This window comes from Strongylocentrotus purpuratus, unplaced genomic scaffold, assembly GCF_000002235.5.
Source record: "Strongylocentrotus purpuratus isolate Spur 01 unplaced genomic scaffold, Spur_5.0 spur5_scaffold_19, whole genome shotgun sequence".
In the NCBI taxonomy this organism is placed as follows: Eukaryota; Metazoa; Echinodermata; class Echinoidea; order Camarodonta; family Strongylocentrotidae; genus Strongylocentrotus; species Strongylocentrotus purpuratus.
In genome coordinates this window covers 12,366,099-12,389,495 of record NW_022145604.1, presented here as the reverse complement: position 1 = coordinate 12,389,495, position 23,397 = coordinate 12,366,099, and the positions used below count along the sequence as shown (strand labels likewise).

General features: G+C 37.9%; 2 protein-coding genes across 3 annotated transcripts in view; one reads left to right on the top strand and one right to left on the bottom strand.

Annotated features, from left to right (window-relative positions):
* Positions 1 to 2,740, top strand: part of LOC585674 (PAN2-PAN3 deadenylation complex catalytic subunit PAN2) — a 39,149-nt gene extending 36,409 nt beyond the window's left edge. The window contains exons 26-27 of one of the 2 annotated variants that reach the window (XR_004064938.1): positions 1,284 to 2,219; positions 2,262 to 2,740. Coding sequence is in view for 1 of the 2 variants with exons in the window: in XM_030990321.1 (XP_030846181.1) it covers positions 1,284 to 1,465 (182 nt within the window). In the remaining variant the exon portion in view is untranslated. Of the gene's footprint in view, positions 1 to 1,283 lie in introns of both variants that reach the window. The other variant, XM_030990321.1, reaches the window with a different exon arrangement.
* Positions 2,741 to 6,071: 3,331 nt separating this feature from the next.
* Positions 6,072 to 23,397, bottom strand: part of LOC586677 (cytidine monophosphate-N-acetylneuraminic acid hydroxylase) — an 81,490-nt gene continuing 64,164 nt past the window's right edge. Inside the window, exons 12-17 of the mRNA XM_030990320.1 lie at positions 20,101 to 20,148; positions 19,344 to 19,470; positions 17,411 to 17,533; positions 16,662 to 16,777; positions 13,474 to 13,604; positions 6,072 to 11,277 (exon numbers count right to left, since the gene is read on the bottom strand). Coding sequence (XP_030846180.1) covers positions 11,117 to 11,277; positions 13,474 to 13,604; positions 16,662 to 16,777; positions 17,411 to 17,533; positions 19,344 to 19,470; positions 20,101 to 20,148 — 706 coding nt within the window. The 3' untranslated portion in view covers positions 6,072 to 11,116. The remainder of the gene's footprint in view (positions 11,278 to 13,473; positions 13,605 to 16,661; positions 16,778 to 17,410; positions 17,534 to 19,343; positions 19,471 to 20,100; positions 20,149 to 23,397) is intronic.

The following is a 23,397-nucleotide window of genomic DNA, read 5'->3' as shown; positions in this document are numbered from 1 at the left end:
TTACAAGCGCACCAAATTATGAGCGCAGGCGCGGCCAATGAGATGAGAGAAAAGATACAACAAAAGATAACACAAAAGTCACAACAATGTTCAGAATACCAACTTTATCTTATCTTCAAAGATACAACAATATTAGAGATAACACAGGGTTCAGAATACCGCCCCAGTTATGGTCATGCGATTGCATTGTGAAAGAAACGTTGTGGATTTGATCAGAAAAGGTTCATCATCTGGCATACATGTATAAGTATTGGTGTGTACTGCAAGGTTCTGGAATCATCAAAATGATAAGAAATTTGGCCCAGTCTTGGTAAAGTTACAAGCACTGTACACATAAAGATGTATACGGGACTACGCGACACGTGCCCGATATCTATCAGGTCCAAATATAAATATAAATAATAATTTACCAAATATATCAATAAGTAGGTTTCTCAGCAAAAGTTGTATCATCATGTACTAGTCAAAACATATTCTTTCACATGATTGGTAATAAGAGCTTCCATTTCATTTTTTATTTAAAAAACAATCAAATGTGATATTTTGCGGCGATTTAGCACGTCACATCTGAATGAGCCTTAACAAGGTTAAAGAGAAGGTTGGGTTTGATAAAGCTGGAGATTAATTTGTAAAAACTTTCTCATTCTTTTTCTGTCAGTTTGGAAGAATATCATAAATGAAATGTCCCCTGTAAATTATTGCTCTTCAAATGCCCTCATATTTGATATAAGACAATAAGCAATTCAAAAGTTTGGACCAAACTTTCATGCCACATGTGTGTAGTCCCATGCACTAATTACTGTGTATGTGGTTTACAGCAAGATTGTGTAATTTACATTTCAGTTTGAACATTCCAAAACCTCTGCATATACATCAATTCTTGTCAGCTACAAAACCACCATTTCCCAATTGCATCCAGACATTTTCTGTTCAGAATCATATTTCATAATAAATATTCCAGTTGATACCAGTTGAAACCAGTAAGGATTTCCAACTGGTATCTACTGGTTTGAACTGGTCTCAACTGGTCTCATTTTCAAATCAACTGGAAATATCAACTGGTAAATCTACTGGTTTTCAACTGGTAAATTAACTAGTCCCAGTTACACTGTAGCTGTGTTTCAATTTCCATATTAAAAACCAGTTGAATGTACTGGTTTCAACTGGTTTTAACTGGTTCCAGTTGACCAGTTGCCTACTGGTTTCAACTGGTTTTTCGACCTGGGTATATATATACTCTACTTTATCTTTAAAATCATTCTGCTTTGACATGTCTTTCTCAGGAACGAACATCCAGTCAGAAACCCACGACAGCATTGAAGATGCGTACACTGCCATGCGGCTCTACAAGAAGTATCTGGTCCTGAAGGCAGCCACAGAGGATGAGAAAGAATGGGAGACGGAGCTCAAGAAGATGTACGAAGAAGGGAGGAAACACAAGTGGAAAGTACCCGGAACGGAATGAAAGGATGCGTAACGAGGAGAAGGAAGATGGGACCGTGATGGAGTTAGCGGAAAACCAGATTGATGGAGCCTGGAAAAGAACGAACGAATGTGTAGATATGGCGGAAGGAATGAGAAGGGAGGAGGAGGAATGGGAAGAAAGATGGGAGGATAAAGTTACAAAGGGAGGAAAAACTTTTTCTTGAAACAGAAATGAACAAATGTCTCAAGATGCTCAAAAGGAAAATGGAGGAGAAGGAAGAAGCAGAAGAAGAGGAGTGGAAAGTACTTGGAACACAATGGCACTATGTCTCATGATCGATAGAAGGAAAAGGGAGAGGGGGTTCACAGAAAAAAAAAAAACATGTAGACATTTTCTTGAAACAAATGTCTCAAGATGCTCAAAAGGAAAATGGAGGAGAAGGAAGAAGGAGAAGAAGAGGAGTGGAAAGTACTTGGAACACAATGGCACTATGTCTCATGATCGATAGAAGGAAAAGGGAGAGGGGGTTCACACTAATGGAAAGTTTGTAGAAGAGAATGATAACATTTTGAATGATGGATAGAGGGAGAAGGAACGAAGGTAGAAGGAATACAGTGATGTAGATGGAGAAAATACAAGTGGAAAGTACTTGGAACACAATGGCACTATGTCTAATGATTGATAGAAGGAAAAGGGAGAGGGGGATCACACTAATGGAAAGTTTGTAGAATAGAATGATAACATTTTGAATGATGGATAGAAGGAGAAGGAAGTTAGTCTGATTTTGTCGTAGGTGGAGAAAACACAAGTGGAAGTTAGTCTGATTTTGTCGTAGGTGGAGAAAACACAAGTGGAAGTTAATAGAATGATACGATGTCTGAAGATGGACAAAAGGAGCAGGAAGATGGAGAAAAAGAAACAGAGAGAGGGAGAGTGGAAAATGGAATGAAGTGATTTTTTGGAGAGAAAGATTTGAAAAGGGGAGAAGAGAGATTCAATGAGAGTAAGAAAGAAGAGAAGATCTACCTGAGGGAGAGAGGGAGGGAGAGAGAGATAGATTGAGAAAGAGAGAGTGAGAGAAAGAAGAGAGATAGAAGAGAGAGAAAGAGAAGGTCTAGATGAGAAACAGTGTCAATTGTCTTCACATTACCTGAGAGAGAGAGAGAGAGAGAGAGAGAGAAAGAAACTAAGAAAGAGAAACTGAGAAAGAGAGAAAGAAGAGAGAGAGAGAGAAAGAAGAGAAGGTCTACATGAGAAACAGTGTCAATTGTCTTCACATTACCTGAGAGAGAGAGAGAGAGAGAGAGAAAGAAACTAAGAAAGAGAAACTGAGAAAGAGAGAGAGAGAGAGAGAGAGAGAGAGAAAGAAGAGAGAGAGAGAGAGAGAGAGAGAAAGAAGAGAAGGTCTACATGAAAAACAGTGTCAATTGTCTTCACATTACCTGAGAGAGAGAGAGAGAGAGAGAAACTGAGAAAGAAAGAGACAAAGAAGAGAGAGAGAGAAAGAAGAGAGAGAGAGGAGAGAGAGAGAGAGAGAGAGAGAGAGAAAAACTGATAAAGAAGATAGAGGGGGGAGAGTGAGAGAGAGAGAGAGAGAGAGAAAGGGGGAGGATAGAGAAACAGAGGGAGAGAGAGAGAGAAAGGGGGAGGATAGAGAAACAGAGGGAGAGAGGGAGAGTGAAATAGAGAGGAAAGAATAGACAGGGGGAACAGATAGAGCGAGCAATATAGAAAGAGAAAAAAAGAGAAGATAAAATTCTAAAAGAGATCTGTTGACAAAAGACTTCACGCTAGCCCAGCGAGAGAGAGAGAGGAAGAGAGGAACGCTCTATAAATGGTCCCATTGATCGCACTATTGTGAATAATACCTGCCAATAAAAGTTGATTGTCATTGATTGAATTGAAGTGCAAACGCATGACCGAGGATCAGTCACGTATTGCCTATTTATACAACTGTGCAAACAATAACGCCCTTTCCGTCATGGACTGTTGATTCAGATGAAGCATTTAGTCCCAGTTGACTGCCTGTGTAACCAAGCATCTCTGTATACCCTTTGTTAAGTTCATTCCAGTCAGGATTTATTATTGTAAGGCAAATCTGGGATTTTTCTCTCTTTTGCTCAAATTCTTTCGAGGTTAAAAAGTAACGTTATTGAATAAAATATTTGTGCATGGACAGACATGCTTTAAAAAAAAAATTGTGAATTTGTATTGAAGAATAGTGACTTTAAACTTGTCATCATGTGGATTTAACATTATATGCTACCCAAATAATTTCCCTGTACCACACAGTATTTTTCATGGGATAGATATATTAAGCGGGACTGCACTACTTGAAGGTAATTGCGCCCTAGATATAGCTAACAATGCCTGAGTGGTGACCATTGGTCCCCCATAATCCCCTTTTTTTGTATGATAATTGAGAGCTGATTTGATGAGATAACCACCTGTCAGTGACCTTGCAGGGAGGTCTAATCCCTCCTGGCCAAACTAGTGCAGACAGGCTTTAAAGGCTTCAAGACTGTTTCCAGTGCAGGATAAATCTATACCAGTGAAAAAAGAAATATGCAAATGAGTATGAATAGATATTAGGTACCAGTAGATGTACTGCTAGTTAAAGTTATCTTTCAGGTGTTAAGTGTTCAGAACTTTTCTCTCTCCCACAAAATAATCACGGTCATCTAAAACGGGCAATTTAATATGAATACATGCAATGAACATCTGCTCATATAGGTTGTACAATGTATACCTATTAAACTGAAGCCATATATTTATGGTGTACAATGTACCGAAAGACGGCCTAATTTATCAAATCTGTTCAATAAAGAGTGGGAAAATTTACTTGCATTTGAATTTCACTGCAATTTCACATCTTTTTCTGTGAAAATACTGTTTGGGGGATTTTTTAAATATTTTTTATATGGGGTTAAATTGTCCTAGGGGTTAGGTACTGTAGTTATCCAGAGGAAGGGGAGGAGGAAGAGGGGGGGGGGGATACTTGTCCAGATATGAAATATGAATGTTGTAATGCTCATGGGAACTTCTCTTCCTTCCAGTTTGCTATTTGTTCTTAGTGCAGAGGGCAATTTTGTTTATCCGTCGGCTAAACATGTATGCTAAACCCGACTATTGACAAGTTTACCCTGTAATATCACGGATATGCTTTGTTTGTACAATGCTCATGAACATTCTTGCACCATTGAAATTCCATGTGCAGTTTTAGCCTCCTTTACATGTATGTGATTTTGCCATGTACATGTGCATGTATATATTGTATAGCATTTAGGTGTTATGTGTTCTCTTTGAAGTAAAATAAATAAGACTGGCATTTGGATGTATCTCTCTCTCTGAATTGTATTTTTTTTCTCATTAATTAGGTAGCTTACCGTAATGTGTAACGCAAAAGGCTTATTGATTTAGTAATGTTAGTGAATTGAAAACTTTGATGATGAAAGTTTAGGAAATTCTAAGCCTCATGTTTGTACTAATTAGGCCTAAAAAAAAAGAAAGATGTTGTATTGCACTTAAGTGCCAAAACATGGGTCGGTCGGTCGGTCGGTCGGTCGGTCGGTCGGTCAGAAATACGATTTAAAAAAAAAAATGTAAGTATTTGTTTACGCCCTCTGGGCTGATATTTCTCAGTTTTGAATGCTTTAATACATTTTTTTTTCTAAAAACGGTTACATAAAAAGAATTTAAAAAAAAAGCCAACCAGAGATTTCAAGATCTTTGGGTCAGTCGCAAAGGGCAATACAACATCTTTTTTTTAAAGGCCTTATGGAGGGCTACAATTTTCAACCATTGGACATTCTTCACTGTGGATGCCACAATAATTCGCAAAGCTCAACGGTACATTTGTCTTTGAATACCGATAAGAAAAGAAGATTATGGAATTCAGAAAAAAAGAGTTACAAGAAAAGAGAGAAGGTGAGATGATGAAGTAAGAAAGGAAGTAAAAGTGACGGGGATAAAGGAGAAGATTAGAGAGAGAGAGAGAGAGAGAGAGCAGTCCAAGGAGGAAAGATGAAGATGAATTGATAAGATGGGCGACAAAGAGAAAGAAAAGAAGGCCTATTGCCTCAGATTCTGAAACATAATCTTGGATTTGCTGCAATCATGCTGCAATCATACATGTAATTACCTTAAGGTCAGTCAGGAATCCCATGACTTTTACAAGCCGATCGCCCGTCTGATTATCAAGATATTTATGATTGGAAATCAAAATTTTATATTTCGTTTTCTAACAGGTTTTATAACACTGCAGTCTATTGGGGAAAATGAGTATGGTAAAATCGGCACTCAAAGATTTTTACTTTGTTGAAGCACTTCACGATCATTTTGAAGCGCAATTTTTTTACGGCTTCGATATTACACCCCCAAAGAGGGGGAGGGGGAGGGGGAGGAGATGATGATGATGATGATGATGATGATGATGATGGGAACACAAGAATATACCTAAAGAAAGAAATACAGTGCAATTAATTTTTCAAATAATGATGAAAAGGAAAACTAAAAGATCTTGGGAAGAGCGGAGTGAATGATACACGAAAACTGATGAAAACAAGAAGAGTGAGAACAAAAAACAAGTCAAATCAGCCAAGTGCGTAATAGCAGATAAACTCAAGAGAAAACATTACACGATAAATTCAGAAGAACTGATTTTATTCAGATTTTGTATTCATCAGTGATTTTGATCTACACATACAGTATGTATGAAATATGACACGGCAAATGATGGGACAACATGATTAGGTTATAGAAAAAGGCGAGTTTCAGTCCTGACTCAATAAATATCACTACAGATTATGTCATGTACATAGAAAGATAAAATTTCAGTCAACATTTTAAACAAAAAAGAAATTAATGTCTAACTTATATAAGCAGCATGACTTTGGATTACTTTATTTTTGGTACTACACGTAACATTTTCAGATCCAAAACAAGAATTGAATTTATTCAGATTTTATATTCATCAGCGATTTGATATAATAAATAGGACACAGCAACTTATGTGACAACATAATTGTGTAATAGAAAAAGATGCATTTTAGTTGCGAATCAATAAATATTTCTGCAGATTATGTCGTTTAATTAGAAATATAAAATTTCAGTCAACATCAAAAAAAGAAAAGAAATTAATTTGTCTGAATTTGTCACATAATTTTGGTTTACCATATTTTTCGTTCTAGCCATGTCTGCCCTAAATAGCAACAGCTTATGTACATGTATGCAATCTGCATTCTGACTATTGAAGTAAATTTACTCTTCGTAAGAGATGAATTGTAACGAGGCACTTTACAAAGATGTATGCATTCAATTTGATTACAATACCAAAATAGCCTATTGCATTGTAATTGGATACCAAACCACAATCTGAGTATCGATCAAGGTTGAGTGCCTGTTTGAGACCATCTGTTCCATACGCACCTGTGGTAACATTAGCTGGTATGTTTCTCCAAGGAAGAAATCAATTTGCTATCCTCTTACAATCGCAACACTCTGATTTTCATACAGACTTTCACAATTCACATCATCAACCCATCGATTCTCGATACCGGCTGGCTCCAGTATTAAGCCTATGGCAATCAAACAATTCGGAAGTCAACTGGTTAATATAAGTGGAATCAAATACCATCCATTTCCCCTAGATCGTTCAATGAACCTTATGGTAAATTATAATTGAACATGTGACTATCAAAAGCCACATGGTATTAAAGTCAGTATCCATGTGCACTTCATTGCAATTTGCAGACACCAGAATTAGTTGACACAAGAATTAGTTGAATTACCGATGAACGTGTGTCTGTGTGTGCACATAACAATTACACAAAGTACTATGTAAAGTGCTTTGAAATTTAGAACTAAGCGATATACAGATATGAATATCATTATTCTTATCTTCATTTTTGATCCAACACAGATTTCCTGGTTGATTTTCACAATGAAAATAAATAACAACTCTTACTTTATACATCAGAGAAAACAATAAAATGCAGTTAAAAATGGAATGAATGCCTGCAGCTTACGGTAACTAAAAAAACAAAACACAAAATCAAATGGATGGAAGAATGGTACGTGTTGCTGATTTCTATTTTAAATGAATTCCTTATCAGAAGGACATAAACTAAAACACATTGCACATACACACCCACACACACACACACATCTAGGCTAACATTTTAAAAAAAAGAAGAAACCTACACCATCAATGATCAACTTCAGAGTCAATGCCAAAAAATCAACTTCTTAACAAAATTGCAAACTTTACAGTATGTTTACTTGGAATACAATATAACGGCAGGCTAAACATCTCGATGTAAACGGATATCTGAGTACATAATAGAGTACAAATAATGCGGGCGGAACAAACATACAATCACATAGTACATGTAAGAGCACTTTCATGAACACTACATAACATGTGCACCTGGTAGTTCTTGCACCTTCATTGTAATGGAACAAAAAAAAAGAAGATGTCCATGTCTAGATGCTGAAAAGGCTTTGAAAAGTAGCAGAATAGAAGTAGAAGTACATGTATATATACATAAGAAGGATATGAAGACGTGTGACTTGAAGCCTTTTTCGCTTTCTTCCTTGCACCTAATATTGATGGAAGTAAATGAGATACGCCCACCGTATACGGTGCTAAATGATAACACATTTGAAGACTTGCTAGTACTCAAAGTATGAATGAGCTTCAAAAATTACTCCTACAAAGGGATACTGCAATTTTAATATGTTCTCAGTAAACAATAAACCGTTGTTGAGTAGTCTTGGTGAGTTAATACACGCGTACCCACTCGCAGATATCAATGATGGTTATGATCAACGAAAGTTTCGTGCTGCAAGATGCTAGTAATTGAATCTCAAATGACAACTGAACCAATTTTGTGATGATTTTGGAAAGCTTCTTGTTGTTCAATCTCTGTTGTTTACAAATCACCAAAGTTTCAGGTTGCAAACATTTCTGTTTTTACACTGTGCACAGATTTAATGTCTTATTACAATACCTGATCAAGTATATTTGTAAAAGGAATCATTCACAGCTCAAAAACATGATCAATCGTTACTAAAAATATTGTCAAAATCCAATTATCTAATATGTGTTTAGAAACATAATCATACATTCACCAATATACCGACAAGTTTTTCAATCTGCATTGACATGATTATACCAATAATTTATAAAATCTATCATTAATATAATCACATGATCAGGCTTCAATCTGCATTGAAATGATTAATACAATAATTCATAAATCCATCATTGATAGGATAATCACATGATCAGGCTTCAATCTGCATTGAAGAGATAATACAATAATTCATAAATCCATCATTGATAGGATAATCACATGATCAGGCTTCAATCTGCATTGACATGATTAATACAATAATTCATAAATCCATCATTAATAGGATAATCACATGATCAGGCTTCAATCTGCATTGAAGAGATAATACAATAATTCATAAATCCATCATTGATAGCTAAGGATAATCACATGATCAGGCTTCAATCTGCATTGAAGAGATAATACAATAATTCATAAATCCATCATTAATAGGATAATCACATGATCAGGCTTCAATCTGCATTGAAATGATTAATACAATAATTCATAAATCCATCATTAATAGGATAATCACATGATCAGGCTTCAATCTGCATTGAAAAGATAATACAATACTTCATAAATCTATCATTAATATGATAATCACATGATTGTTCAAAAAAATGGAGATTGTCAAAGTTATCCATCTGTTGTTATAGTAACTGGCTACATTAAATTGACCTTTCACCTGCCGAGAGCTAGAATGCTGTTGATTACATGTTACAGCACTTAAACATAGAAATAATGCCTTTCTAGCGCTCATCATATACATTTATAGTTTACCAATCACCAAAACTTGTTATACATCCTTATACATCCTTAAGCCTATTAATATAAATGTGTTCTTCTAGAAATATTCATTGAAACACTTGTTCAGCAGACTAATTGACCACCTTGTATGTGCTTGCTCTTAATATAAAGGTTCCATGTCCATATACTAATATAACTTCAATGTTGACTTCTACAAATGGACATTTATGTACAAATATACGCTTAGTGAACAGTAAATCAACTTGTTGAGTGGACTAGTTGACCCAATGGGTATGTCAGAGCTGCCAACCTTGTACGACCCCAAAAAAAGAATTTCAAGCAAAAAAAAGCAATTTATTAAAACGAAACTTACAACTATGCACGACAAACTTCCAATGCAGAAATGTTCATTCCTCAAAAACAAAAGATTTTTTTTTAATTATCAAAAAAAATGTACTACCGTATTTGAAGGAAAAAACGGAGTAGTTGGCAGCTCTGGTATGTGCTTGCATTGAAGAAGGAACGCACAGAACCCAGGTCGGACCCAGGTCGGACCCAGGTCGGACCGTACACGCCATTTTATGGTATCCTGTATTGTTTTTCATACAAAATCCTTTACCGTCCACCTACAGGATGCCAGGTGAAGTTTGATTGAGGTTTGTTCTATACATTCTAACAAATCATTTATTTCTTGGATGATTGGTAGACTTTAATTGTTTGATCTTGCATATATTATACAAAAAAATCATTTGCTCAAAGCCAGAAGGGCAATAAACTAATTGCAAAAGTAAACACGCCCTTCTGGCCATCTCGCTCTCATCAGGGGGGCGTTTCACAAAACTTGTCATCAGTGACAAATGACAGTTTTTGTTATAAGCTACTGAAATCCTTGCTTCTGATTGGTTATCAGTAGATTTGTCACTGATTTTTGTCATTTGTCATTGACAAAAGGCTTTGTGAAACGGGCCCCAGATTTCAAATGCACTGTATCCTTCATTGTTCAAATTTTTCAGAAGACTATCACAAATATTTGTTGGCTCAACATTAAACGGAATTTGCATAAACATGATTTAGCACAATTGATCTCAATTACATGATATGATTGCAAGAATTAATTTATATAATGCTGTAAAAAATATATATAATCTGAGCAACATGAATAGATATTGGAGACTTACGTGAACTGCTACTTTGATCAAGTAAGAACAAATTTCTTGATCTGCGTTATTGATGTAGATGTAATTATGATGCAAGTTATTGTTGTGATAACATCGGAAAACCCTGGTATTGAAAATGAAATCAGATTCAGGGTTTGTAGAAAACTGACTTGTTTTTTTTCAGAGAGAGAAAGAATAAAAAGGAGAGACATAGAGATAAATATCTTTCTGGAGAACCCGTCTCTACTCTAAATATACATAAACCCTATATATCCCAAAGCTGCTTTATATGGACATGTTTATACACAATGTATCCTTTCCATAGATGTTTCATTATGTTACATCTCAGCTGCCTAAGCTTGCAAAGCTGGATGGACTAATAATAATAATATATAAAGCTACGTGTCACAGTTTTTGATGATTAACTTACTCTGTTCACATTGATGTATATTTCAGATGTATTGTAATTTGCAGGTTTATATGTAATTTTTTGTTTTGTTTAATATGTGATTGTTTATCAATGTATTTTTTTTGTTATAGCTCTTAGAGATTTCGGTGGTAGGCGATTTATAAGCACCATTTTTATTATTATTATTGTTATTAGTTTCAAATGCACTGGGCAGATTCGATCAACAGCAGAGCTGTGTCATTTCGCTGCTCCCTCTCCTCTACTTCATTCTCCAGATCATAATGCCGGCAGCTAGGGCTGCTATGCCGATGGGGACCAGCCATTTCATGAGGTCCCCTTTGTTACCTCCCTTGGGCTTGGCGGCGCCGGGACCTCCATTCTTGAGTCCATTGTCTCCACCAGCATATACAGTGTGCTTGCCTGGAGAGAGGAAGGGAGTGAGAGAGGGGGAGAGGGAGGGAGTGAGAGAGGGGGAGAGGGAGGAAATGAGAGTGGGAGAGGGAGGGAGAGAGTGGGAGAGGGAGGGAGTGAGAGAGTGGAAGAGGGAGTGAGAGAGGGGGAGAGGGAGGAAATGAGAGTGGGAGAGGGGGGAGTGAGAGAGGGGGAGAGGGAGGGAGTGAGAGAGTGGAAGAGGGAGTGAGAGAGGGGGAGAGGGAGGAAATGAGAGTGGGAGAGGGGAGAGTGAGAGAGGGGGAGAGGGAGGAAATGAGAGTGGGAGAGGGAGGGAGTGAGAGAGGGGGAGAGGGAGGGAGTGAGAGAGTGGGAGAGGGAGGGAGTGAGAGAGGGGGAGAGGGAGGAAATGAGAGTGGGAGAGGGAGGGAGAGAGAGAGTGGGAGAGGGAGGGAGTGAGAGTGGGAGAGGGAGGGAGTGAGAGAGGGGGAGAGGGAGGGAGTGAGAGTGGGAGAGGGAGGAAATGAGAGGGGGAGAGGGAGGGAGTGAGAGAGGGGGAGAGGGAGGGAGTGAGAGAGGGGGAGAGGGAGGAAATGAGAGTGGGAGAGGGAGGGAGAGAGTGGGAGAGGGAGGGAGTGAGAGAGGGGGAGAGGGAGGAAATGAGAGTGGGAGAGGGGGGAGTGAGAGAGGGGGAGAGGGAGGAAATGAGAGTGGGAGAGGGAGGGAGTGAGAGAGGGGGAGAGGGAGGGAGTGAGAGAGGGGGAGAGGGAGGGAGTGAGAGAGTGGGAGAGGGAGGGAGTGAGAGAGTGGAAGAGGGAGTGAGAGAGGGGGAGAGGGAGGAAATGAGAGTGGGAGAGGGAGGGAGTGAGAGAGTGGAAGAGGGAGTGAGAGAGGGGGAGAGGGAGGGAGTGAGAGAGTGAGAGAGGGGGGGAGGGAGTGAGAGAGTGGGAGAGGGAGGGAGTGAGAGAGGGGGAGAGGGAGGAAATGAGAGTGGGAGAGGGAGGGAGTGAGAGAGGGGGAGAGGGAGGGAGTGAGAGAGTGGGAGAGGGAGGGAGTGAGAGAGGGGGAGAGGGAGGAAATGAGAGTGGGAGAGGGAGGGAGAGAGAGAGTGGGAGAGGGAGGGAGTGAGAGTGGGAGAGGGAGGGAGTGAGAGAGGGGGAGAGGGAGGGAGTGAGAGTGGGAGAGGGAGGAAATGAGAGGGGGAGAGGGAGGGAGTGAGAGAGGGGGAGAGGGAGGAAATGAGAGTGGGAGAGGGAGGGAGTGAGAGAGGGGGAGAGGGAGGGAGTGAGAGAGGGGGAGAGGGAGGGAGTGAGAGAGTGGGAGAGGGAGGGAGTGAGAGAGGGGGAGAGGGAGGGAGTGAGAGAGTGGGAGAGGGAGGGAGTGAGAGAGGGGGAGAGGGAGGAAATGAGAGTGGGAGAGGGAGGGAGTGAGAGAAGGAGAGAGGGAGGGAGGGAGAGAGGGGAGAAGGAGGGAGTGAGAGAGGGGAGAGGGAGGGAGGGATGGAAAGAGTGAGGGAGAAGATGAGGGAGAGGGTGAGGGAGAGAGGGAGGGAGGGAGACAGGGGTGCATAGAGAGGAGATACAAGATCGACAGTTAGGTGGGATAGATTGGGGGAGAGATAGCAAAAGAGGGAGGGAGGAAAAGAGAGAGATAGAATGAGAGAGGGGGGGGGGGGGGAGAAGGATGATGAGGGGGAAGAGAGGGAGATGGGGGAGAGAGATAAAGAGAGAATGAGAATGAAATTGGGAAGAAGGATTAAAGAAAGGGAAGAGAGTAAGATGAAAAAAGTCAAATAAATCAAAAAGAAGGAAAAAAGTACAGTGTATTTTTACTTTGTTTAAGAGCTTTCAAAACTATATGATGCTATCAAGAAAAGATAAAAGCATATAAATTGATGATGATATTTCACCCGAAAACATTACTATCAATCCATGTAATATAATATTACAAATGTGCAACAGTATTTTGTTGAAATACATTTGTACAATGAATTTTTGCAAACATTTTCTTCTGTGCTTTGTTTTATTACTGTTATGAGTTCATATTCCTGATTGTTATAATTGCGATTTGACGTTACTAAACAGGGCCTCATGGAAGACCACTACTATTGTCGAAAATGTGCTACCCTGTATCAATGTCAGAAATTAAATAAAAATAAAAATAAATATTTCACAAAGCTACAGTTGTACCGTAATCAAAATCACTTTAATGAGGTGCAGAACTTACCATTTGTTATCTGTGCATGAGACGGTTTCCAGACATCTTTCTTCGGACTGTTCTTCGCCTTCATTTCGTCCAGAAACTCGTCCCAATTAGGGGGCTCGAACGGGAGCAAGATCTGCATGTGGTTCCAGAACCTAAACATGGAAGATAAATCGGGGGAATAATATTGAGCATCTGATCGTACATAGAGTTATGCCTTGCGCACATCTTAAAGGCATCGTTTAACAACGTTAAATCTGAGATGTATGGCCCTATGTGTTATCAGTGTCTGTGATATGGCGTAATATTGAAGCCCGAAAAAAATTGAGCTTCAAAATGATTATGAAGTGCCTCAAAAAAGTAAAAATGTTTGAGTGACCGGTTTTACCATACTCATTTTTCCCAATAGACTAAAGTGTTATAAAAACCGTTTAAAAAAAGAAAAACAAAATTTGATTTACAATCATAAATATCTTGGTAATCAGACAGGCGATCGGCTTGTAAAAGTCATGGGATTCTTGACTGACCTAAAGCTTTATAATTATGATTGCAGCATGAGCTAAATCCAGAATTTTGTTTCAGAATCTGTGGTAATGTTACAGAGTCACTTTAAGATCCGACTACGATGACAGTACGTCCATATCCTTTCTTTCCAACAAGTCATCCATCCATCCGTAACAAAATCCATCTATCCATCCATCTTTTCATTTATCAACATCCTTCCTTCTTTTTTCCAACAAGTCATCCATCCAGCCATAACAAAATCCATTTATCCATCCATCCACATATTTATCTATCCATCCATCCACATATTCATCTATCCATCCGTCTTTTCATCTATCAACATCCTTCCTTCTTTTTTTCCAACAAGTCATCCATCCAGCCATAACTAAATCCATCTATCCATCCATCCACATATTCATCTATCCATCTGTCTTTTCATCTATCAACATCCTTCCTTCTTTCTTTCCAACAAGTCATCCATCCAGCCATAACTAAATCCATCTATCCATCTATCCATATATTCATCTATCTGTCCACCCATCTGTAGAAGTGTCTTAGTCGAGTGGTTTAAGCACTTGACTTGAAATTCAAAGGTCGTGGTTCGATCCCTGATACGGCACTAGTGTCCTTTGGCAAGGCACTTATATTCATTTGCCACACTCGACCCAGGTGAGGTAAATGGCTACCTGGCAGGAATTAATTCCTTGAAATGCTAGAGCGCTGTAATGGCAGGTAGGCTAAAGCCGGGTAATAATCAATGCGCCTCGGAATAGAATTTCTAGATAGACGGCATTATAGAAATGCCTATGATTATTATTAATATTACCCATCCATCCTTCCTTCCATCCATATATCCATCCATCCATCCTTCCTTCAATCTTTTTTTCTGCCCAGCCTCCCTCCATCTATCCCTCCGTCCATCCATCCATTCTTCTGTCCATCTACCCAGTTTCTATCTATCTAATCATCAATCCATCCATATTCCTTCTGACATGCATCCTTACTTCCATCCATCCATCCATCAACATATTCTTCTATCTGTCCACCCATCCATCCCTCCTTCAATCTATTTTTTTGCCCAGCCATCCTCCATCTATCCCTCCATCCATCCATCCTTCTGTCCATCTACCCATCTAATCATAAGCTATCTATCTAATCATCAATCCATCCATATTCATTCTGACATGCCTCCTTCCTTCCATCCATCTATCTATCCATCCATCCATCCACATATTCATCTATCTGTCCATCCATCCACATATTCATCTACATGTATCTGTCCACCCATTCATCCTTCCTTCAATCTATTTTTTGCCCAGCCATCCTCTATCTATCCCTCCGTCCATCCATTCTTCTGTCCATCTTTCCATTTCCTATCTATCTCATCATCAATCCATCCATATTCATTCTGACATGCATTCTTCCTTCCATCCATCTATCCATCCAACCATCCATCCACATATTCATCTATCTGTCCACCCATCCATCCTTCCTTCAATTTATTTTTTTGCCCAGCCATCCTCCATCTATCCCTCCATCCATCCTTCTGTCCGTCTACCCATCTATTCATAACCCATCTATCTAATCATCAATCCATCCATATTCGTTCTGACATGCCTCCTTCCTTCCTTTCATCCATCTATCCATCCATCCATCCATCCATCCACCCACCCATCCCTCCTTCAATCTATTTTTTGCCCAGCCATCCTCCATCTATCCCTCCATCCATCCTTCTGTCCATCTACCCATCTATTCATAACCAAACTACATGTATCTAATCATCAATCCATCCATATTAATTCTGACATGCATCCTTCCATCCCTCCATCTATCCATCCATCCATCCACATATTCATCTATCTGTCCACCCATCCATCCTTCCTTCAATATATATTTTTGCCCAGCCATCCTCTATCTATCCCTCCATCCATTCTTCTGTCCATCTACCCATTTTCTATCTATCTAATCATCAATCCATCCATATTCCTTCTGACATGCATCCTTACTTCCATCCATCTATCCATCCATCCATCCATCCACATATTCATCCATCTGTCCACCCACCCATCCATCCTTCCTTCAATTTATTTTTGCCCAGCCATCCTCCATCTATCCCTCCATCCATCCATTCTTCTGTCCATCTACCCATCTATTCATAACCCATCTATCTAATCATCAATCCATCCATATTCATTCTGACATGCCTCCTTCCTTCCTTTCATCCATCTATCCATCCATCCATCCATCCATCCATCCACATATTCATCCATCTGTCCACCCATCCATCCTTCCTTCAATTTATTTTTTTTCCCAGCCATCCTCCATCTATCCCTCCATCCATCCTTCTGTCCGTCTACCCATCTATTCATAACCCATCTATCTAATCATCAATCCATCCATATTCGTTCTGACATGCCTCCTTCCTTCCTTTCATCCATCTATCCATCCATCCATCCATCCATCCATCCACATATTCATCTATCTGTCCACCCATCCATCCTTCCTTCAATCTTTTTTTTACCCAGCCATCCTCTATCAATCCCTCCATCTATTCTTCTGTCCATCTACCCATCTACCTATCTATTCATGTCCTATCTATCTCATCATCAATCCATCCATATTTATTCTGACATGCATCCTTCCTTTCATCCCTCTATCCACAGGTCCCTCTATCCTCCATTCACTTCTCTTCTACTGCATATACTTACAGGTAATGGAATGTGTCGGGAGTCCTTGAGATTTGGTTGTTGAATCCAATGTACAGGTCGTCCCAGAAGAGCCCCTTCAACACTGTCTGTCTGTGAACTCCGATTCTATTCTTGATCTGGTAAGGAGGCGATGAAAGAAAAAGACTTCACATCCAACCATAATATTGTAATAATAATAACAATATGTCTTGTTTACCCAGCACCTAATACATCTACCATATCTTTTAAGGCAATAATACTAACATCAGTGACCCGGCCGTTGGATTTCAGGCTTACTCGCACAAAATGTTTGCATTTTCTCCACCCCCTGGGGAGCATTCCAGCTAGGCCCCGTTTAAACGACGCTCAAACTGCTGAACAAACAACACTGAATTTTGCATCTTATCATGAACCTATTGAACACCTGGGTGGAGACAAGCAACATAGAAATAACGCCTCTCTCAAGAAAATAATCATTACCATATACATCATTCAAATAACGGACTCTCAACCAACAATTCCCAAATAAAAAAATTAAATTATTCAGATGGTCGTATCTCAGCCAATACTTAACATATTCAATTGGCTTTCAAAATTTTGGAAATTATTTTTGATACTCTTTCTGAAAATGAAAACTAAAAATTGAGAAATTCTAGAAATAGAGTTGTATAGTGTCACAGCTTCGGGTTCTCTATACCTAACTATTAAAGTAATGTAATTTAGCCCTCAGGCTGCCAATTAGGTTTTATTTCTGTTTCAAATTCAATTACCTCAAGGTAATTATGCTCTCTGCTTGGTCTCTCAGTAGGGAACGTGGCTTCTAGACCACTGAAATCAATCAAGAAGTTATAGCCTCCGTCTATATCCTTGAAGTCATCATCCGTCTCTATCATCTACAAATGGAATAGATAGAAAGAGAGAGAGAGAGAGAGAGAGAGAGAGAGAGAGAGGACAGAGCGAGAGAGAGAGAGAGAGAGAGAGAGAGAGAGACAGGGAGACATAGAGAAAAAGTGTTAGAGAGAGATGACAGAAAAAAGAAAAGAAAAGGGATTTAAGATCATCATCATCATCATCATCATCACCATCATCATCATCACTATCACATACGTGTCAACATTTGAAATTAAGAATGAGGAATTTTTAGCAAGGTATGCCTTCAAAAATAAGAATCGCACTTGCAGCGGCAGTGTGACTGGCAATACGCTGTAAATCTGTACCAAAAAGCGAATACAAATTCGCTGCTTGATCATGCAGCCATTCAAGGCACGTAATACATGTACGTGAACTCTCAAATCGCAGCACATGATAAAATAAGCTTAGTTTGGCTTTAGAGCATCCACAAAAAAAAACAATTAAAAAAAATCAATTAAAAAAATATTTAAAAACTCAGAATATTCTGATTTATTTGGAAGGGTTGGCAGGTATGCTATTACCCTCATCATCTTCACTATCATCATCACTATTTTCCTGAATAACTGGAAACCCTCTGTCGGCTCACACACACATAAGTACAATGTAAACATGTGCATGTGAGCACTCATCTGCTTATTAAACAAGCAATTGAGAGTGCTCAGTAGGCCTGTCTTCACTATCTCGAGATTGCCAAATATCCAGCTTTTTGAACTATCCCGATCGCAAACTATCCAGCTAATTAGCATCTTCATCAGACCGAAGTAGCAATTAGAAGGATATTTGGTCAGGTTTGTCATCCCAAGATATCTTGGGATAGTTTGCAAAATATCCCACTATTTGGCAAAATATCCAGCTATTTGTCCTGTGCGTCTTCACTAGACCGAAGATTTGCAATATGCGCTAACGCTGAGCAAAATATCTCGAGCTAATTTCTCAAGGTCGAGTTTCAAGTTTCGAGGTCGAATCTTGAGATAGTGAAGACGCGATTTGTTACTTCGGGATTATTTCCCAAATCAGAAATAGCGGGCTATTTGGCAATCTCGAGATGATGAAGACGCGCCTAGTTTAAAAGCAATCAACATTGCTTGTATGAGTCTGAAAAAGGGCTCAAACATGTTCAGCTCGTCCGCACAAGACGTAATCAAACTGGGCAAAATAAAAGCATTTCCGACAGTGTAAATGAATGGGGAATAGGGATGGAAAAAAAATATGTGGCTGAATATAAGGCGGCTTTTTGTTAGTATTCTCACTTTGATATCTCAATCACCATTGTCACAAACACCACCGTTGTTGTCAATGTAAGAAACAAAAACAATTTGTTGTTGTTGTTGTTTATCTTTTGGGTATATATATATATGCTTGTACAATGTACTTATTCTGTAAATCTTCAATCTGATCTTGTCATACTCTCTTCTTATCCTAATTTCAAAGTTCAGTTTTTTGTAGGTGGCAGCACCAATAAGGCATTTCCTTTCTAGCTGCCTCCTAATTCACATAAATACTCACATTCTTTTTTTTTCTCTATGCTTTTGTCCAGATCACCTTATATTGTACTATTATCTTATGTAATGTTTGCTTATTTTTACTATATATATATATCTTGTGGTTTTGTATGTTTTTGTATCTAAATGTTTTTTATGATGAATGGAATAAATTTGATTATCTATCTATCTAAATGTATCTATGTAATAAATCATCATGAAACATGTATGAATGAACAAAGTGATCATCATCATGAATGAACTAAGTCAAAGTTTAGCCGAACATATCAAGAATCATAGTAGAACTCACCCTCACGACCAAGTTATAGCTGTGGAATTTAGCCCACTTGTAGTAGACCTTGATCCACTCAGGATACGCGAAGATCTCATGCTCAATAGACTCGTTCACCCCGTTGAGGTACTTCTCAAAGTCCCAGCTTTTAAAGACAAAACAAAAGATACATTTTTAGCATTACACAAGTATGCTTGGAATATTTAGAACTTGGGAAATATATTTTTTATACTATTTGCATTGAGGACTTTAATATCGCCAACCAGTAAAATTGGAAGATCACATATATTTTTAGCCTTACAAAAGTGAGCTTTAAATTATTGTTAAACAATGCCTTTAATACAAAAACATACGTTGGAAATCATGGTTCTGGGTTTCAGTCGTGACGACTCGTGAAATATGCTGATCAGCTCGTAGGATATACCCTTATATTCCTCTCAAGGCCATTCAATATTATATAAATATCACATTGATTATGCCAAAATATAATGATTTTGTTCCATGTTTGCTGATTAATACATCTCCCAAATGTTGAGGGAAATTAATATACTTTACTATGCTTATTATTACCAGGGCTGTAGCTGAGCTGCCAAGACAAGGAGGTAAGGCAGTTGAGGAATTTATTTCTACCGGGTACCCATTTACTTCACCTGGGTAAAGAGTGGCAAATTTAGATTGATGTCATGCCAAAGGACATTAATGCCGTGGCGGGACTTGAATGTATCCACGAGAACCACGACGCCTCGACTACAAATATGAAGTAAAATGTACTCACCTATCCTTGAAGACTTTTGTGCCTGGTGGCGACTCTTGTATGTAATTACTGCATCATGAAAAAAAGGAGCAAAATAAATGTGAATGGATAACTACAGTCAAACCTGCTTTAGTGACCACCTGTCTACAAAGGCCACATTTGTTGATTCCCTTGCAAATAGTTTCTCATTGAATCATGTACTAATTTAAAGGAGCCTGTCTACAAAGGCCACTCTCTGTGTTTCCCTTGGGTGGTCGCTATAGACAGGTTTAACTGAATAAATCAATATATTGCAGTTTCGTAGCTAATTGAGAGGCATTTTATGTGACATATATGATAATAAACACACAAATGTTCTTAGCTGGCTCTGAATATACACTGTAACTCTGATCATAGATAATGTAGATTTTAACAAAGAAATGCACATTGTGATTTGCTAGAGCATATTTCAAACCGACATAATAAAGACCAATCTTCTACATTATTTGGGAGAAAAAATAAAGAAAAGGGGGAAAAGAAAGAAAGGGAAACATTATTTGGACGACAAAGTAGAAAAAGGGAAACTTTCTTTTGAAGAGAAAATAAAGGGAAGAAAAAAACTTTATTCCAGAGAGAAAATAAGAAAGGGAGACAGTATATGGAAGAGAAAATAAAGAAAGGGAAACATCATTTGGGAGAGAAAATAAAGAAAGGGTAGCCTGTGGACAGATGGACGAGGACACGTCTCATTCAACCATACATGTACGGGAAGTTGCTGACCAGTCCCTTGAAGAGGTGAGTCACACACACGTCTTTGTAATGTATGTGGTGGAATTAATAATCAGTCTTTGAAGAATTTTCTTTCCTTGCACAGCCCTAGGGGAGATCGGAATGCGATAACGCTCTACCAAAGGAGGTCTGGTAGAGATGTACATTGTATGCATGACATTGTGTATATGCATGTATTTATTATGATTGATAGGTTCGTTCATTGAGCCGTCTTACCTCATGGCAAAGCTAACCTTTTCCAACAGAGGTTTTGTCTAGGATTCATAATTGGGGCTTTTAGATTTGCACAAAGACAATATGGATTGCTACGGTCGACGTCCTTTTAATGCATGCCTTGAATGGACGTCACACGTATCAGTCTACGCAAATCTAAAAGTCCCTAATGTCATTTAAAGGTTGACTATACATGCCTTCATCTAAAAATTTATTCAAAATTTGGACCAAATTTGAATGCGTGTGTGTTTGTAGTCCTGTATGTGAAGTACTTTTTTTGTTGTACAATATATGATTTTTAGCAGGATTTTAGTAAATGGATTTTGATGACAGAAAACATCTGACAATACCCTATTATTTTAGAGAGAAAACAAAGAAAGGTAAAATACTAGGGGAGAGAAAAAAAGAAAGGGAAATATAATTTAAGAGAGAGAATAAAGAGGGAAACATTTTTGGGAGAGGAAATAAAGAAAGGGAATTATTATTTAAGAGAGATAATAAAGAAAGGGAAATCTCATTTTGGAGAGAAAATAAAGAAATGGAAAATAATATTTAAGAAAGAGAATAAAGAAAGGGAATCATTATTTGGGAGAGAAAATTAAGAAAGGGAAGTATTATTTAAGCAATTATGAGAAAAGATAAAGAGAGAGAACAATAATTTTGGAGAAAAAATAAAGAAATGGAAAACAATATTTAGGAGAGAGAATAAAGAAAGGGAACATTTTTTTTGGTGAGAAAATAGACAAAGGGAGACATTATTGAAGAGAGAGAATAAAGAAAGGGTGATATCATTTAAGAGAGAGAATACAGAAAGGGAACAATCATTTTGGAGAAAAAATAAAGGAAGGAAAGAGGTCTTTAAAGATTGCTGACTGGCCCCTTTACAAGATGAGTCACACACATCTTTGTAATTTATGTGGTGGAATAGATAATAATCTACACGGAAGTTTTTATTTTTTTTCTTGCACAGTCCCAGCAGAGACTTTAATGGGAAAGCACTCACACTAATACTCGGCGTTCCCGTCCTCTAATGCAGTCAACCCGTCCAGTTCACTACTTTACAATCATTTTTGTTTGTAGTCGATGCCCGTTCTCTACATGAAGACCTAATGGTCCCCACGCGCGTGCTCATTCAATTTCTCCTTTTTTCACTTCTTATGTTATTCTTCGCTTATTATTCTGTGATTTTTTTAATCTTTTGTTGTGTCATTCTTTGTTTTCTTTCTATCATTTTCCCTCTCTGTTTTTCCATCTTTCATCTTCTCTCCTATCTTTCCCATTATCTATTCTTTATCAATTTCTCTTTCTGTCTTTCCTCATGTTATTGTTTGTAATTGTTATCATTCTATCCTTTTTTTTCTTTCCATCTTTCCTCAAATTATTCTTTGTTTCTTCTTTCTATCACCTTTTTTTCATGTAATTCTTTGTTTTTATCTTTCTATCATTTTCTCTCTCTGTTTTTCTTATGTTTTTCTCAGTTTTTCCATCTTTCATCTTCTCTTCTTTCTTTCCATTATCCATTCTTTATCATTTTCTCAATCTGTCTTTCCTTATGTTATTCTTTGTTTCTTCTTTCTATCACCCTCTCTTATGTTATTCTTTGTTTTTATCATTCTATCACTTTCTCTTTCAGTCTGTCCTAAGGCTATTCTTTGTTTCTTCCTTCTATCACATTCTCTTATATTATTCTTGTTTCCTTCTATCACATTCTCTTATGATATTCTTTGTTTTTATCATTCTATCACTTTCTCTTTGGTCTTTCCTTATGTTATAATTAGTTTCTTCCTTCTATCATCTTCTCTTATGTTATTTTTGCTTCTATCATTCTATCACTTCTCTTTCTGTCTTTCCTTATGTTATTATTAGTTTCTTCCTTCTATCATCTTCTCTTATGTTATTCTTTGTTTTTATCATTCTATCACTTTCTCTTTCTGTCTTTCCTTATGTTATTCTTTGTTTTTATCATTCTATCACTTTCTCTTTCTGTCTTTCCTTATGTTATTCTTTGTTTCTTCCTTCTATCATCTTCTCTTATGATATTCTTTGTTTTTGTCATTCTATCACTTTCTCTTTCTGTCTTTCCTTATGTTATTCTTTGTTTTTATCATTTTATCACTTTCTCTTTCTGTCTTTCCTTATGTTATTCTTTGTTTCTTCCTTCTATCATCTTCTCTTATGATATTCTTTGTTTTTATCATTTTATCACTTTCTCTTTTGTCTTTCCTTATGTTATAATTAGTTTCTTCCTTCTATCATCTTCTCTTATGTTATTTTTTGCTTCTATCATTCTATCACTTTCTCTTTCTATCTTTCCTTATGTTATTCTTTGTTTTTATC